At 44.0% G+C, this 17,998-nt stretch overlaps 1 protein-coding gene across 2 annotated transcripts in view; it reads left to right on the plus strand.

Annotated features, from left to right (window-relative positions):
* The window catches only part of DRC7 (dynein regulatory complex subunit 7), a 178,725-nt gene that overhangs the window by 12,081 nt on the left and 148,646 nt on the right, over positions 1 to 17,998 (plus strand). Inside the window, exons 2-3 of one of the 2 annotated variants that reach the window (XM_029608921.1) lie at positions 1,541 to 1,723; positions 10,368 to 10,542. In XM_029608921.1, coding sequence (XP_029464781.1) covers positions 1,554 to 1,723; positions 10,368 to 10,542 — 345 coding nt within the window. In that variant the 5' untranslated portion in view covers positions 1,541 to 1,553. The remainder of the gene's footprint in view (positions 1 to 1,540; positions 1,724 to 10,367; positions 10,543 to 17,998) is intronic. The other variant, XM_029608922.1, reaches the window with a different exon arrangement.

Below are 17,998 nucleotides of genomic sequence, written 5' to 3' on the forward strand. Positions count from 1 at the left end.
ATCCTTCCTTCTTACGGAAGGTGGTCTCGGCCTTCCATATGACCAAACCATTACTTTACCGATCTTCTTCCCAAAACCTCACAGGGATGATGCGAAAGGAGGCTCCACACATTGGGTTGCAAACGGGCCTTAGCATACTACAAACAGAGAACACAATCTGCAGCTCATCCTTCACAGTTCATTTCCTTCATTCCCAACCGGTCATCAAACTCACCCTTTCTGCTTGGATATCCCAATGTATTCAGTTCTGCTATGCCAAGTGAGCCAGATCACCGAAAGTGCACCAAGTCTGGGCAATGGCTGCATCGGTGGCCCATCTCAAGGAGGTCCCCGATCCTGGACATTTGCAAAGCAGCTACGTGGTCCTCGCTACACACCTTCATAGAAAACTGTCAAGCAGCGGCAGATGCAGTGGTGGGCAACGCTATACTCCACTCTGTGAAGAAATAAAGAGACTGTCAGCCATCACGTACAATGTGAGCGCAGCCCCTTGGACTCGGACTCATACAGCCGTCCAAAACAAAAGATAAATAAAAAAATAAAGGAGAGGAACAATCCTATGGCTGCGCTCCTTTCATCTCAGTTGGGGACTCCCAGACAGCATGGCTAATTCAGCCTGCTTATCTGCGGGGGAAAAAAGCACGTTTTTCCGTAGATAGCAGGATGAATTAGCCATGCTGGCCCACCCTCCTCCCTGGACAGACTCCTCCTCCTCCTCCTTTGTGTCTTGCAGATTCGCTTTTGGAAAGCTTGAGAGAAGATGGTGCTGCGCAAGAAAGTATGCAGGCTCACACAGAGCAAAGCTGTGGCAGCTAGAGGATGCTCCGCCTCCGCTGTCCCGGAAGACGTCCCAGGCAGCATGGCTAATTCATCCTGCTTATCTACAGAAAACTCTGTTTACAGTAAGCAAACTTGCTTTTGCATCGGCCTGCATAAACTCCAGCCATTTTATATCACTGTTGCATGATGACTGAGACTTCCTCTTGCATAGGGACCGTGAATACTGCTTATACAGCATCCTTGGTTGGCCCAGGGATCAGAAGACTTAGCCTGGAAGTCAAACCCAGGTCCTGTGCATGGCAGTGCTGTGTTCTGCCACTGAACCACCAAGTTAGCCTGTTCTGGGCTCAGTCTTATCACTTGTGATTCAAGCCTTTGATCTAGAGCAGCCTTTCTTTTTCTCTATACATCATTCATCTTCTCTCTTACAATCTCTTCTTTATGTGCATCTTTTCTCCTTTTTTTGTGCCTCTAGATTTTCTCCCATTTTGAATTTTTGTAGTTGGTCTAGTCACTGAGACTCTTTTTCCATACTGAAGTCTCATATTGAAGGCTTTTATTCGGAAGAGGTTCATAATGTCTTCAGATCACTGCTTTCTGTAATTATTAGTATATGCTATCTGACCTGAATTGTTTTGTTCTTTAAAGACAATTATAGTAGAGTTTGTATGAAAGATGCAATATAAGATTTGTGTATTCTTGTTCACTATAATGAAAGTGGAGCAAATTGTATTCCATGCAAGTTCTCATTTTCAAACAGAAGCTAGTAAAATATGGAGGTCTTAGGGAAGGAAGAAGAGATGATGGAGGAAATTGAAGAGGAAGAGTTGGAAGAGGAGGAGGAAGAGAACCTGGAAGAGGAGCTGCAATATATGGAAGAGGAGGTGCAAGATTTGGAAGAGAGGTTTTCAGCTGTAGAGGAGCAGACACCAGTCATCCCTGAGTAAGTACCAGCTCTACTTGAATGACACATACAATACTGCATGTGTGATCCCAGTTATTCACATACTTTGGCAGCTTTTAGTTTAGTATATGTTCATTATCCTGCTGATGTGCATAATTAGAGTAGTTTTCCTGGGTATTTTGTGTTTACATTGAAGCAGGTACAAAGTAGGTGTTGGAAAGCATACACAGAGATTTTAAAATGTATCTTCGTGTGTACCTTGCCTCCCCCCCCCCCCCCCCCCCCCCCGACCTGTTCCTACCCTTTCTTTTTGTGCATATTCATTATGAACGGTGCACATACTTTTATCTGCATGGGGGTGGGCTGTAATCAAAACATGATTTTATATGGGTGTAAACAGAATTACCTGGGTAAGGTGCTTTAATTATTGTCCCATGACACTTTGGAGTTCCTCATAACTACTTTTTCAATTTTCCGTTGACAAACAGGGCTAAATTAACCATGATATGTGGGTGTTGTCTTCTCATGGCACTGAATGGACCCATCTTTCCGAGCTCAGTAAAAGTTTAGTAAGCATGTACAGTGGTTCCTGCACGCACACTGCCTCTTCAGCCCCTTTGTCTGAGCTCTCGCACAGACATGTGACCCTCTCTCGTGAAACATTTTTCTCTATATATGTTCTTATCTGCCTTGTTGCAGATCTTTTTTTGCATTACTGCCTCGGCAGTCTCTTAACAGCACTTTTAAATGTTACTAACCGAAAAAGAAAAGAAAGAAGTCCTTTTATATATCTCGAGATTTCAGGAGAGGAGTTAAAATTAAAAAAAAAAAAAAAAGAAGCCAGTCATCAGCAACTTTAAATCCTGTGTTTGTGTTTGATCACAAATGCCCATGAACTCTATTACAAATGTTTTGGGCTCCAGCTACTACATGGCAAATTATTATAATTGTGGGTGAATGTTCCCCCAGGGTTCAGCAGTTGTGAGTGTGATAGATGAAAGAGCTCCATAGGGCTCTTAAGGAGAAGCGCTCCCATGAGTTTAGTCATGGGATCCATTCACTGTCCTTGAATGGAACTTCCTCCGGTTCATGTTGCATTGAGTCGAGGAAGAATTCCTCGTATTGCTGCTGAGTGGAAAAAGCTACCCCTCTCCTGTGGCACCGGATCCCAGATTTACCACAGGCAGAGGACTGAGAAAGGCACAAAAGCACTCTGTGCCTAAGCGGGATTCTTCTTGCGGTGGAGCTAATCAGTGCAGAGGAAGAAGAAGCCTTAAGAACATAAGAACATAAGAAAATGCCATACTGGGTCAGACCAAGGGTCCATCAAGCCCAGCATCCTGTTTCCAACAGTGGCCAATCCAGGCCATAAGAACCTGGCAAGTACCCAAAAACTAAGTCTATTCCATGTAACCATTGCTAATGGCAGTGGCTATTCTCTAAGTGAACTTAATAGCAGGTAACGGACTTCTCCTCCAAGAACTTATCCAATCCTTTTTTAAACACAGCTATACTAACTGCACGAACCACATTCTCTGGCAACAAATTCCAGAGTTTAATTGTGCGTTGAGTAAAAAAGAACTTTCTCCGATTAGTTTTAAATGTGCCCCATGCTAACTTCATGGAGTGTCCCCTAGTCTTTCTACTATCCGAAAGAGTAAATAACCGATTCACATCTACCCGTTCTAGACCTCTCATGATTTTAAACACCTCTATCATATCCCCCCTCAGCCTTCTGGCTGCCAGTCCGGCACCAACATCGGTTGGGGCCGTGCTGACACAAGTTTCTTCTTCTTCTGTCATGGTGTGGAAGGTCTCTATGGCACTAGGTCACCTTTTCATCCCAGAGACTGGCTTATACAAAACCCTTTTGGTAGCTTTGTGCAGAGAGTGCACTCTTCCGCCCTAATTCCTTCCACAATCCTCATGGTGTCAATGAAGAAGATATCAAACAAGGTTTTACCAGTACAGACAGACCCAGGTCAGTGCAGAATATCTTGGAGCCCAGTCTTTCATTGGAGCCAAGTACTTTGGCTCTACTTCAACAGGAAGAGGAAACTATCTGGTCTCTGAAGAGGAAGTCTCTTCTCCATCTCCATAGGATAAAGCATAAACATTGGCAAGTTAAATGTAAGACATTTGATAAGACAGGCTAAGAGAGAATTTGAAAAGAAGTTGGCTGTAGAGGCAAAAACTCACAGTAAAAACTTTTTTAAATATATCCGAAGCAGAAAGCCTGTGAGGGAGTCAGTTGGACCGTTAGATGATCGAGGGGTTAAAGGGGCACTTAGAGAAGATAAGGCCATCGCGGAAAGATTAAATGATTTCTTTGCTTCGGTGTTTACTGAAGAGGATGTTGGGGAGGTACCCGTAATGGAGAAGGTTTTCATGGGTAATGATTCAGATGGACTGAATCAAATCACGGTGAACCTAGAAGATGTGGTAGGCCTGATTGACAAACTGAAGAGTAGTAAATCACCTGGACCGGATGGTATACACCCCAGAGTACTGAAGGAACTAAAAAATGAAATTTCAGACCTATTAGTAAAAATTTGTAACTTATCATTAAAATCATCCATTGTACCTGAAGACTGGAGGATAGCAAATGTAACCCCAATATTTAAAAAGGGCTCCAGGGGCGATCCGGGAAACAATAGACCGGATAGCCTGACTTCAGTGCCAGGAAAAATAGTGGAAAGTGTTCTAAACATCAAAATCACAGAACATATAGAAAGACATGGTTTAATGGAACAAAGTCAGAATGGCTTTACCCAGGGCAAGTCTTGCCTCACAAATCTGCTTCACTTTTTTGAAGGAGTTAATAAACATGTGGATAAAGGTGAACCGGTAGATATAGTATACTTGGATTTTCAGAAGGCGTTTGACAAAGTTCCTCATGAGAGGCTTCTAGGAAAAGTAAAAAGTCATGGGATAGGTGGCGATGTCCTTTCGTGGATTGCAAACTGGCTAAAAGACAGGAAACAGAGAGTAGGATTAAATGGGCAATTTTCTCAGTGGAAGGGAGTGGACAGTGGAGTGCCTCAGGGATCTGTATTGGGACCCTTACTGTTCAATATATTTATAAATGATCTGGAAAGAAATACAATGAGTGAGATAATCAAATTTGCAGATGACACAAAATTGTTCAGAGTAGTTAAATCACAAGCAGATTGTGATAAATTGCAGGAAGACCTTGTGAGACTGGAAAATTGGGCATCCAAATGGCAGATGAAATTTAATGTGGATAAGTGCAAGGTGATGCATATAGGGAAAAATAACCCATGCTATAATTACACAATGTTGGGTTCCATATTAGGTGCTACAACCCAAGAAAGAGATCTAGGTGTCATAGTGGATAACACATTGAAATCGTCGGTGCAGTGTGCTGCGGCAGTCAAAAAAGCAAACAGAATGTTGGGAATTATTAGAAAAGGAATGATGAATAAAACGGAAAATGTCTTAATGCCTCTGTATCGCTCCATGGTGAGACCACACCTTGAATACTGTGTACAATTCTGGTCGCCGCATCTCAAAAAAGATATAATTGCGATGGAGAAGGTACAGAGAAGGGCTACCAAAATGATAAGGGAATGGAACAACTCCCCTATGAGGAAAGTCTAAAGAGGCTAGGACTTTTCAGCTTGGAGAAGAGACGACTGAGGGGGGATATGATAGAGGTGTTTAAAATCATGAGAGGTCTAGAACGGGTAGATGTGAATCGGTTATTTACTCTTTCGGATAGTAGAAAGACTAGGGGGCACTCCATGAAGTTAGCATGGGGCACATTTAAAACTAATCGGAGAAAGTTCTTTTTTACTCAACGCACAATTAAACTCTGGAATTTGTTGCCAGAGAATGTGGTTCGTGCAGTTAGTATAGCTGTGTTTAAAAAAGGATTGGATAAGTTCTTGGAGGAGAAGTCCATTACCTGCTATTAAGTTCACTTAGAGAATAGCCACTGCCATTAGCAATGGTTACATGGAATAGACTTAGTTTTTGGGTACTTGCCAGGTTATTATGGCCTGGATTGGCCATTGTTGGAAACAGGATGCTGTGCTTGATGGACCCTTGGTCTGACCCAGTATGGCATTTTCTTATGTTCTTATCTCCAGCCCAGAGAGCACAGCAGCCAATAGAACAGCTGTTGCTAAAGAATTTCTTTGCCTCCTTGGCTCTTCAGAACAGGTGCCTTGGAGCCTCTCTTGTCTGACATGGGTGAGATGTTCTCACAAACAGACTCCAACCAGCTCCACTCCAAGGCATAGCCCTATGCAAGACTTGCCAACCTTAGGTGGTAGCCCTTAATGGTTGGACAAGCCTTCTTCTGCAATTGGAGAGAGTCTCACCCTGAGTCAGAGGATGATGAGGGAGCATCAGTTAGATTAGCATTCTTCCTCAGCATGCCCCATATAAAGTAATTTTATTTTATTATTATTTATTTTTAATTTTTATATACCGAAGTTCTTGTGGGAATTACAAATCACTCTGGTTTACATAAAACGATGAACTGCCCAACAGCGGATGGGGGCTTTACATAGAACTGTAGAACATAAGGAACAATAAAACCGGATGTCAATTTAACATGGTAATAATAAATATAATATAATATAATATGTATATACAATTTAACTATTTAACGTAGTAGAGATGACCTGTCAAATCTACCATATAGATACAATAAGAATAATATAGTGAACTTATGGATTCAAAAATTGATTGAGCAGTTGTGGAGTCCTGATAGTAGGAATTGGTGAGGTGTCGATAATTTAGGGATACCTAGTATTTAGGAGGTCCTCCTGTCTAAGTATCATTGAGAATCTGGGAAGGCTTGTTGGAAAAGCCAGGTCTTCAGTCTTTTTTTGAACTCTTGATGACTGGGACTTTGCCCCAGTCATCATCTTTATCACTGGGAACCACCTTGCATGCTTAGAAAACGTTTACTGATCTCGGAGCAGTGGGTCCATTCAGCGCAGTCAGATGACTTCACTCTGTGTGTCATGGCTAATTTGTCTTGCTGCCTACAGAGAACCCTCTTACTGTACTACATCATTTTAAATTGATTGCTTTTTTTTCCTCTTGTTTTAAGGATTACTATTGATTGGCATTTGCTGTATATCTTTGATTGTTTGTTTAGATTTGTTCCATGTGTTTTTACTACTTCTATGAATCTGTGGTTTTGTTGAATATTCTCCTCTTCTTTGTATTATATTTAGATTTCAGTGGAGCCTTTTTCACTATTTCACAGAAAGCTCACAAACAAGCTTAGCAGCCTTCAGGGTGGGTCTTGGGTTAGAAACTGAATTAGTCAACAGAGGATAGTGGTAAATAGAAATTTGGGGGTGGGGGAGGGTTAACAGAGTGCCTCATTTTATCCTGGTTCCAGTTTTGTTCATAAGTAGGAATGTAAAATGCAGCTGCATAGAGGAGGTGGTTTTGTTGCTGGTCCTGGCTGTGCTGCACTAAGGAGATGGTACCACAGTGGCCCTGGGCAGGCGACATTCAGAAGGTAGTATAGCTGTAGTCCTGGCCTGGAATGAATTGACTAAGTGGTGCTGCCATAGTTCCCATTGGGCCACTAATTTAGTTATTGGCGATGGGAGAAGGCTTCAGGAGAGAGAAACAGGAATTAAAAGAAAAGAAAAAGGTTGGTGAGGGAAAGAAGAAAAAAATGGGGAAGGGAGGATGGAGGCAAGGAAGAACCAAGGCATGGAAAATGAGGCTGATAAAAGGTAGTAAAAGAGATTTAAAAATTAAAATCAAGCCCTCCCCCCATATAAAAGGACAAAATAATCTAACACAAAAATAAGCATTGCATAATTTCAGCAAAAAAAAGTAAAAATATTGTAAGTTATAAAGGAAATTATTTCTTTACATAGAGCGCAGTGGATGCCTGGAACAGCCTCCTTGTAGAGGTGGTGGAGACAAGGGACAGTTCCTGAATTCAAGAAAATATGGGATATACACAGAGGATATCTTGAGGGAGTGGTAGGGATCTTAAAGCTGAGTAGATTGTGTGAATGGGCAGACTTAGATAGGACATAAGGGTCTTTTTCTGCTATCATGTTTCTATGATTCTTAGATCATATCTCATCTTTCCATAACACACGCATATCTCATCTTTCCATAACACACGCGGTCAGAACATCGCTTCAGCTTCTTTCACCACCCTTTCACATGTATTCAACAAAAACAAGGTACTCAGTTTTGGGAATTAACAGGCCGCAACTTCATTAACACACAGAACTAGCCCAAGCCATTTACAACATAAACCAGCGGTTAATTGCCACCCGCCAGCAAGATAACTGACTGCAGGCCACCTGGCCATGTCCTACTTAGGCAGCATCCCACTACCTAAAACCAACCCCCGCCACTGGCCAGCAAGGAGCCTAGCCCAGCAGAACCAATCGCCCGATGGGTATTGCTCCAGCCAGTTGATGCCCCAACTGGCTCCCGTCGAGCCACCATCTAGCACTAATGAGGCTCGGGCAAACCGCCAACTGCCGCTGCGACAGCAACCCACTCAGTTGTTTACAAAACAGCATAAGGGCGGGAGGGAGGGTCGCCTCTCAGCCAAAACCTCCAGGAAAGGGGGGCCCCGCTGGAAACCCCGCCCTTTAAATACCCTTTAGGCTCCCGATACTCCCTGTGGTGCTCCATCAAAGGGTCGGCACCGCGACGGGAGTATTTAAAATAATCTCCTTGCCTTTACCTAGCTCCCCTCCCCCCCCCCCCCCCCCCCCGGCGTCAAGCCACCGGAGCATGTCGGCCGTGTCTGTTAACATCGGGCAGCCCGACACTATGGTCGGACCACCCTTTCATTCCATCTGGAACAGCCTTCGTGTTGTAAATTTGCAAAAAGATAAGCCTTTCCTATTAGTCTGCAGCAATATCACTTATAAACAGGGATGAAAATTATTTAGAAAATCTAGTTATCAGTCAAAAGTTTTAGGAGGAAAAGAAAATATAATTTTCTCTTTGAGTCGACCCCTTTTCACCCTCATCCCATGATCACTTGTTCTAAAGCCTCCTTGCCTTTAAAAGAGGCCTGCTTCCTCTGCATGGAAACTTGGAGGTATTTAAATGTCTCTATCCTATCTCCCCTATCCTTTGTTCTTCTAGGTTATACATGTTTTGATCTTGAAGTTTGTCTCCATATGCTTTAGAATGAAGATCATTGAGCATTTTCGTAGCCATTCTCTGGACCAAATGAAGTTTAACCAGGGACTTATACAGGAGCAATATCACCTCATTTTTCCTGCTGACTATTCCTCTTCCTATGCATGTCAGCATCTTTATGACTTATCTACCTGTTTGGCCACCTTAAGATCATCAGATTCGATCGCCCCCAGACCCTACTCTTTTGTGCTTAGAAGAATTTCACCTCCTATACTGTACTTCCCCCTATGGTTTTTGTAACCTACATTCATAACTCTGTAGTTTTAGCATTCACTTTTAGCTGACAGACCCTATACCATTCCTCAAGCTTCACTAGATCTCTCCTCATGTTTTTCACACCTTCCCTAGTATCTACCTTAGTGCAGATTTTGGTATCATCTGCAAAAAAGACAAACCTTTCCTGATAATTTTCCACAATGTCACTCACGAAAATGTTGAAAAGAATCAGTTCAAGACCAGTCCCTGTGGCACACTGTAAGTAATGTCCCTCTTCTCAGAGTGAATTCCATTTATTACCACACTTTGTCACTTACCACTCAACCATTTCCTAACTCGGTCAGTCACTTTAGGTCTCTACCAAGAGCACTCTGTTTTTTTATAAGTCACCTGTGCGGAACCGTGCCAAAGGCCTTACTGAAATCCAAGTATACTACATGTAGCTCCCGCCCTGGTCCAACTTTCTGGTCACCCAATCAAAGAAACTGATTAGATTTACCGCTGGTAAAACCATGCTGCCTTGGATATTGCATTCCATTGGTTTCCGGAAACTGCACTATTCCCTGTTTTAGCAGCAAATCTATTAATTTGCTTACCAGAGAGGTCAGACTAACCAGCCTGTAGCTCATAGTCTCCTCCTTACTTTTCCTTTTATGAAAAGGAACCACATCCACCTTTCTTCAGTCCTCCAGAACTACTCCCAACTGTAAAGAAGGAAAAGTTTCAGAAGTGGTCAACAGTTTCTAAGATTGAATCCACAAAAGGCAGTTGTGTATTATCTAAGGTAATAGTAAATTATAGGGGGCTAGGTACTGGGATAGATCAGAGTCTTCCTGGGTCTGTGGTCCTAAGAGAAGTGCGGTGGGGCTGCAGTCGAGAGTTACTGGGAGGGGAGGGGTTTTGCTGCAGCTTGGGATCTTCAGAGAGAGATTTAAAAATGATCTGCGTAGGTGTAAGTATGTAAGAGGGGGATCAACAGGAGATACAGTGATTGATTGGGGGGGGGGGGAATGGCAGGGGATGTAACAACATAGGTACTCTTGGCCTTTGACAATCCACTTTATGTGAATTAAGGCGGTTTATCTGTATAAAACCCTTCTGTTATGTAGAAAGATAGTGATGAAGTTTTTTAAAATCTAGAATCAAACTGTATGTTACTTCATAATTTTTTCATTGAAGATTTCTTCTAGTAAATTTGTAAGTCTCTCTATTCCAACCAAACGTAAAGCTGGATTTTTCTTAGTTCCATGTTTTTTCTTTTTTTTTTCTTTCTCATAACAAACATATGAAGAGTGTCAGAATCGCTCCAAATTGATGTATCACAGTTCCCTGTTTCATATAAGGAGAATTCTCCTGAGGAGCAAACGTTGCTACGAATGGTGGAGAATTTCCGAAAGCAGTATGCATATTTGTACTTGGACCGTGAACCACTTTTCCTCTCTCCCCTGAATGAGTGCAATTTGGAGGTAAGGAAGACTTTGAGGTTAAAAAGACTGTAGAAGAGTTTCCTTCTGAAGAATTCGGAACACATGGGAGTGGTGTGTGAGCGTGGGATGGCTGTAGGAAAAAGATAAGGCAAGGTAGATATAGGCATTGTATAAGTATGTGTGCTACTGAAAATGTATATGTTATGGTACCCGTATTAGTCCAGACTCCTGGGTTTTGCCTCCCTTCCAGCAGATGGAGACAGAGAAAGTTTTACTGACACTGCTACTTAACCACACGTGCTACCTACAGTTCCTCAGTATTTCACGGTCTCTCTAGCAGATGGAAGATGGGTGCAAACCTGCAGTTCTGTATGTACCCGGATCAGTCCAGACTCCTGGGTTTTGCCTCCCTTCCAGCAGATGGCGACAGAGATGTTTTGACAGACTCTGCCTTATATGCCAAGCTGCCACCTACAGTCCGTCAGTATTTTTCTGTCTCCAGCAGATGGTGGACATGCAAAACCTACAGTCTGTTCTGGTTACTTAGTTTAAAATAATCAATGGGGATTGCTGCTAAAGCCGCAGAGGACAGCCCCGAGGGGGATACAGATTCCTCATCTTCCTCCTCTTTTTCGTCAGATTTTGTCTTGTTATTGCATAAGGCTTTTAAAGCCAAAAAGGCAGGAAAAAAGAGGTCAGCTGATAGATCGTTGTTTGCTGAACCACTCACCAAGCACAGAAAGCAGTCCAGGTCGGTGGAAAGTGTCCCTAAGATCAGTGGCACCCCTGATGGGCACGGATACATCTTCAGAGGTTTCTGACCAGGATAATCCAGAACCTCCATCCCAGCCTCCACAGGGGGTGGAAGGGGATACGGACCAGGTGCAGGGTGATGCGCAGGGCTCTCATGCGGTGTATGGCGACATCTCGAAGGTGGTTCGTCTCTTCAGGAAGGAGGAGCTAGGGCCCCTTATTCCCGCTATTTTGGGAGAATTGGGCATTGAGGCTCCCCAGGTGGAGTCCTAGTTGGGATCTACGGATCCGGTGTTGTTGGGCCTACGGGGTCCGCCTACTTCTTTTCCATTTCATTTTTCTGTCACTGACTTGCTTTTTCTGGAATGGGACACTCTGGATTTAGGACTGAAGGTTACTAAGGCCATGGATAAGCTATATCCTCTGCCGGAGGATGTTTTGGACCTTCTTTGAGTTTCCAAGGTAGACATGGCAGTTTCAGTGGTTACTAAGAAGACCACCCTCCCGGTTACCGGGTCGACAGCTCTCAAAGACTTGCAGGATAGAAAACTGGAACTTCAGCTCAAAAAGATTTTTGAGGTCTCTGCCCCTGGAGTCCGAGCTGAGATGTGTAGCAGTTTCTCTTTGAGAGTGGGCCTTCGTTGGATTCAACAAATACAGTCCAAGGAATTGGTATCTGAGGAAGAGGCTCTTCAGGCTGGGTGTCTTGAAGCGACGATCGCTTACAGTGTCGATGCTCTTTATATATAATATATATATATATATATATATATATACACACCGATGTTCAATCAGGCATATATATATATATATATATATATATATATATATATAAAGAGCATCGACACTGCCTGATTGAATATATATTTATTTTATTTATTTTTAATTTTTATATACCGGAATTCCTGTATACAATACAAATCAATCCGGTTTACATGAAACAAACAGAATTGCCCAGGTCTGGGAGTTAGGACCGAGGTTTTTTTACAGAGAACATATAACAATAACAATAAATATCAATAAATAACAATGAACCATTAACAATTTGCAGGTTAAACTTGAATTAATCATAAATTGAATTAAAATGAAGATGATTAGCAGGATATACGTTGCATATTATTAACTGTAAAACAAAATATTCCAAGTTCAATCAGAGTAGGGCGCTTAGTTACATTCTGGAGATTGGAACGCTTGCCTGAAGAGCCAGGTTTTTAACTTTTTTTTTAACTCTGGTAGACTGGGTTCGAGGCGTAGGTCTGGGGGGAGGGCGTTCCAATGGTGTGGTCCTGCAGTTGAGAGTGCTCTCTTTCTTAGTAGTGATGTTGCTGGAGGGGCGAACAATGTACCTCTGTAGGCGCTTCTGATGGGTCTGGAGGATAGGCGAGGACGAAGTTGGATTTGGAGTGATATAGGTGCGATGTTATGTATTGATTTATGAATAATGGTGAGGGTTTTAAAAAGGATTCTCTGTTTGATGGGTAGCCAGTGGAGGTTGCTTAGAATGGGGGAAATATGATCTTTTTTATTGGTGTTTGTTAGGATTCTGGCAGCGGCGTTTTGTACCATCTGTAGAGGCTTGATACTGTTGTTGGGGAGTCCAAGTAGAATTGCGTTGCAGTAGTCGAGTTTTGAAAATATAATGGATTGAAGGACGAGGCGAAAGTCATTGAAGTGAAGGAGTGGTTTTAACTTTTTGAGGACTTGAAGTTTATAGAAGCAGTCCTTGGTGGTGGTATTTATAAATTTTTTTAAGTTAAGTTGATTGTCAAGCCATGCTCCTAGATCCCTGATGTCTGAGGAGAGATCAATTTTTAATGAGGAGGATTGCAAAAGGCTGGGTGAGTGGGTACGTGGGTCTTGAGAGATAAGTAGCATCTCTGTTTTGCTAGAGTTTAAAATCAAGTTAAGGTTGGAGAGGAGTTGTTTAATTGGTAGTAAACAGTCTTCCCAGAAGGAGAAGGTTTTTTGAATGGATTCTGTGATAGGTATGATGATCTGGATGTCATCTGCATAGAGGTAGTGTGTAAGCTTGAGTTTTGCTAGCAGATGGCAGAGGGGGAGGAGGTAAATGTTGAACAGGGTGGGTGAGAGAGATGAGCCTTGTGGTACGCCTTGGTCTGATAGGATGGGTTCAGATTCCTTGTTATTTATTCTGACCTTGAAGAACCTGTTTGATAAGAACGATTTAAACCAACTGAGAGCTATGCCTTTAATCCCAATGTTTGACATTTGGTCCAGGAGTTGAGAGTGGTTTACCGTGTCGAAGGCTGAGGATAAATCTAGAAGAACCAGTAGGTATGATTGTTTTTTTTCCAGATTCAGAAGTAAGGTATCCGTGAGAGAGAGCAGAAGAGACTCTGTGCTTAATGATTTCCGAAAACCATATTGTGCGGGAGAGAGAATATTGTGCTCCTCGAGATATTCGGAAAGTTGTTTATTGACTGCTTTTTCCATCAGTTTGGAAATCAAGGGTAAGTTTGCAATGGGTCTGAAGTTTGCTGGGTCTGTGGGTGACGCGTTTGGTTTTTTCAGTAGTGGTTTAAGGATTGCTAGTTTTAACTGATTGGGTACCATACCTTGGGCTAAGGAGGTATTGATGATTTCCGCAATGGGTTTTGCTACGGTATTTGAGATGGCGGTGAGTAAGTTGGTTGGTAGTGGGTCTGAGGGATGTGCAGCTGGTTTAATTTTTTTGAGTATGTTTTCGATCTTCATGGCGGATGTGGGTTCGAATGACTCTAGTCTGGCGTTCTGAGTGATTTGGTATGTACTCAGAGGTATTGGAGGGGCGTTGTGTGTTGTGTGTTATATATATATATATATATATATATATATATATATACAGGTGTGTGTGTATATATATATATATATATATATATATATATATATATATATATATATATACCGATGTTCAATCAGGCATATATATATATATATATATATATATATATATATAAAGAGCATCGACACTGTAAGCGATCGTCGCTTCAAGACACATTGAACATCGGTATATATATATATATATATATACCGATGTTCAATCAGGCATATATATATATATATATATATATATATATATATATATATATAAAGAGCATCGACACTGTAAGCGATCGTCGCTTCAAGACACATTGAACATCGGTATATATATATAGATACCGATGTTCAATCAGGCATATATATATATATATATATATATATATATATATATAAGAGCATTGACACTGTAAGCGATCGTCGCTTCAAGACACATTGAACATCGGTATATATATATATATATATACCGATGTTCAATCAGGCATATTGATATGCCTGATTGAACATCGGTGTATATATATATATATATATATATATATATATATATATATATATATATATATATATACCGATGTTCAATCAGGCATATATATATCTTACTAGATAAACGAAGCTTGACCAACGTGCCGCAAATGCGCAGTAGAGACCAGCTCTACCGCGCATGTGCGGGCGAGCACGTCGGTCTGAGCCAGCGTCAGAAAGAAAAAAAATGGCGGCGTCCAGTGGCAGCAGCGGGCGGCGACGGCGGTAGCGAGCGGCGGCGGTACCGGCAGCGGGCGATAGCGAGCGGCGGCGACGGCGGTAGCGGGCGACGGCGGTAGCGGCGACGGCGGTAGCGGGCGGCGTCCAGTGGCAGCAGCGGGCGGCGACGGCGGTACCGAGCGGCGGCGGTAGCGGGCGGCGGCGGTAGCGGGCGGCAGTAGTGGTAGCGGGCGGCAGTAGCGGTAGCGGGCAGTAGCGAGGGAGGGAGAAGAGAGAGAGAGGGAGGGACGGACTGAGTGGGAGGGAGGGACGGAGAGAGAGAGTGGGAGGGAGTGACTGAGTGAGAGGGAGGGATTGAGTGAGGGGGAGGGACTGAGGGGGAGGGACTGAATGAGAGGGAGGGAGTGGGACTGAGTGAGAGGGAGAGGGGGGACTGAGTGAGAGGGAGTGGGACTGAGGGAGGGAGTGGGACTGAGGGAGAGTGAGTGAGAGGGAGGGAGAGAGGGGGGAGGGAGTGACTGAGTGAGAGGGAGGGACTGAGTGAGGGGGAGGGACTGGGGGGGAGGGACTGAGTGAGAGGGAGGGGGGACTGAGTGAGAGAGAGTGAGTGGGACTGAGGGAGGGAGTGGGACTGAGGGAGAGAGGGAGGGAGGGAGTGGGACTGAGGGAGAGGACGGAGGGAGTGGGACTGAGTGAGAGTGAGTGGGAGTGAGTGGGAGGGAGGGACTGAGTGAGAGGAGAGGGAGGGTGGGGAGGAGTGGGTGAGGGAGGGAGGGAGGGAGGTAGGGGGTGGTGAAGAGTGAGGGGAGAGAGAATGAGGGGGAGGTGAGAGACAGAGGGATGTAGCCCGTTTTAACGGGCTTAACGGCTTGTATATATATATAAAGAGCATCGACACTAAGCGATCATCGCTTCAAGACACATTGAACATCGGTATATTTATTTATTTATTTAACACTTTTTTATACCGACCTTCATAGTAAATAAACCATATCGGATCGGTTTACATAAAACAAGGGTATAACAGAAGCAATAAATAAGAGTAATTAACAAGAGAAGAGAATAAGATAAAGTTACGTTTAACAAGGAGTAAAAAACTTGGGAAGCTTAAGAGCTGGAAGGAAGTTAAAGGCCAAAAAATAATTAAAGAAGCATAGTCCGAAAGGAATTTGGATTAATGCAAAAGATGCTTTATTCAGTAAGTGCCAGAGTTCTTCGTTTGAATGGATGTAGGACTTTAATCTTCTACGTCCAAGTGAGGAAAAAGAAGACTAAGGGTTGTCTGGAGTTTCTTAACCATAACAGTTTCTTAACCATAACAGTCTCCTTGTCGAGACTGTGGAAACCATGGACCTGGCAAAAGTCCTAATTCTTATTGAATCTCTTTTACACTGTAAACTGGTGTGATATGCCTGATTGAACAGCCGAGCTATGGACAAGCTTTATCTGCTGCCTATGGAGTCCTTGGAGCTCCTTAAGATTCCCAAGGTGGACTCAGCGGTCACAGCCATTGCCAAGCATACCACCATCCCTGTTACGGGCGGCACGGTGCTCAAGGTTCTTCAGGATCGGAAGCTGGAAGTTTTGCTCAAGCGCATTTTTTAAGTTTCAGCCTTAGGGAGTGCAGGCTGCGGTTTGCAGCAGTATGATGCAGAGAGCTACCCTATGCTGGGTTCAACAGCTGCTCACGGCTCAGGATCTTCCTCCAGAAGAAGTGGAACAAGCGAACCACATGGAATCGGCAGTAGCTTATACCACGAATGCTTTGTATGATCTCCTCCACACTTCGGCCCGCATTATGGCTTCTGCAGTTTCGGCAAGGCAGCTTCTTTGGCTACGTAATTGGGTGGCAGACGCCTCCTCTAAGTCGCAATTAGGCGCTTTTCCTTTTCAGGGCAAGCTCTTATTTGGCGACGAATTGGAACAGCTGGTTCGCTCCTTGGGGGCGAACAAGGTCTACAAGCTACCGGAGGACAAGCCCAGGTCGTTTCGTTCTCCCGGCTCGTTTCGCGGCCACTTCCGTGGACAACGCCACTTCCGCTCGGGGAGGGGCTCTTCCTCTTACACTGCATGGCAGCCACCCGCAAGATCTCAAGCATGGATGCATTCCTTTCGTGGCAGGCGGCCTCAGAGATCGGGCGCCTCGCATGCCTTCGCCAGCAATAAGCCGTCCCAATGAAGGGACGCTGGCCCATCCCTCAGTTCCGGAGGTCGGGGGACGTCTCTTCCACTTTCGGGAGGAATGGGCCAGGATCACCTCAGACCAGTGGGTCCTCGTTATTAGAAATCATGGCTACGCTTTGGATTTTGCGCGGCCCCTCCGCGACCTGTTCCTCATTTCCCCCAGTGGTTCTTCGACAAAGCAACAAGTGATTTTGCAAACACTGACTAGTTTGCAGACCCTGGGAGCCATTGTTCTGGTTCCCACACCTGAACAGCGGACCGGTCGCTATTCCATCTACTTCATCGTGCCCAAGAAGGAGGGCACTTTCCGTCTGATATTGGACTTGAAGCAGGTAAACAGGGCTTTGCGCATTCCATGCTTCCGGATGGAGACGTTGAGATCCATCATTGCGGCTGTCCACAAAGGCAAATTTTTGGCTTCTTTGGACCTAACAGAGGCATATCTCCACATAGGGATTCGAGACTTTCATCAGAGGTTTCTCAGGTTCATGATCCTGGGGAACCATTACCAGTTCTGTGCTCTACCATTCGAACTGACGACGGCACCGAGGGTCTTCACAAAGGTCATGGTGGTGGTAGCAGCGAGCCTTCACAGGGAAAGCATTTTGGTACACCCCTACTTGGACGACTGGCTCATCCGAGCGAAATCACGGATACTTTGCCAGAATGCAGTACAGTCGGTTTTGCACCGTCTGGGTTCCCTCGGCTGGGTTGTCAACTACTCCAAGAGCCAGCTGGTTCCCTCCCAGAGGTTGGAATTTCTGGGGGCGCGTTTCGACACCAGCTTGGGCAAGGTCTTTCTACCACAGGGGAGGATGGAGCAACTAATGTCTCAGATTCGTCGTCTGTTAGCTCTTCCCTTACCCGTGGTGTGGGATTACTTGCAGATTCTTGGTTATATGACATCCACACTGGAGTTAGTTCCATGGGCTTTTGCTCATATGCGTCCTTTGCAAAGGGCACTACTTTCTCATTGGGATCCCAAATCGGAAGAGTTTCAGCTACCATTACCACTCCTCGAGCCAGCCAGGTCCAGCCT

Source organism: Rhinatrema bivittatum, chromosome 7, assembly GCF_901001135.1.
Source record: "Rhinatrema bivittatum chromosome 7, aRhiBiv1.1, whole genome shotgun sequence".
Taxonomy (NCBI): Eukaryota; Metazoa; Chordata; class Amphibia; order Gymnophiona; family Rhinatrematidae; genus Rhinatrema; species Rhinatrema bivittatum.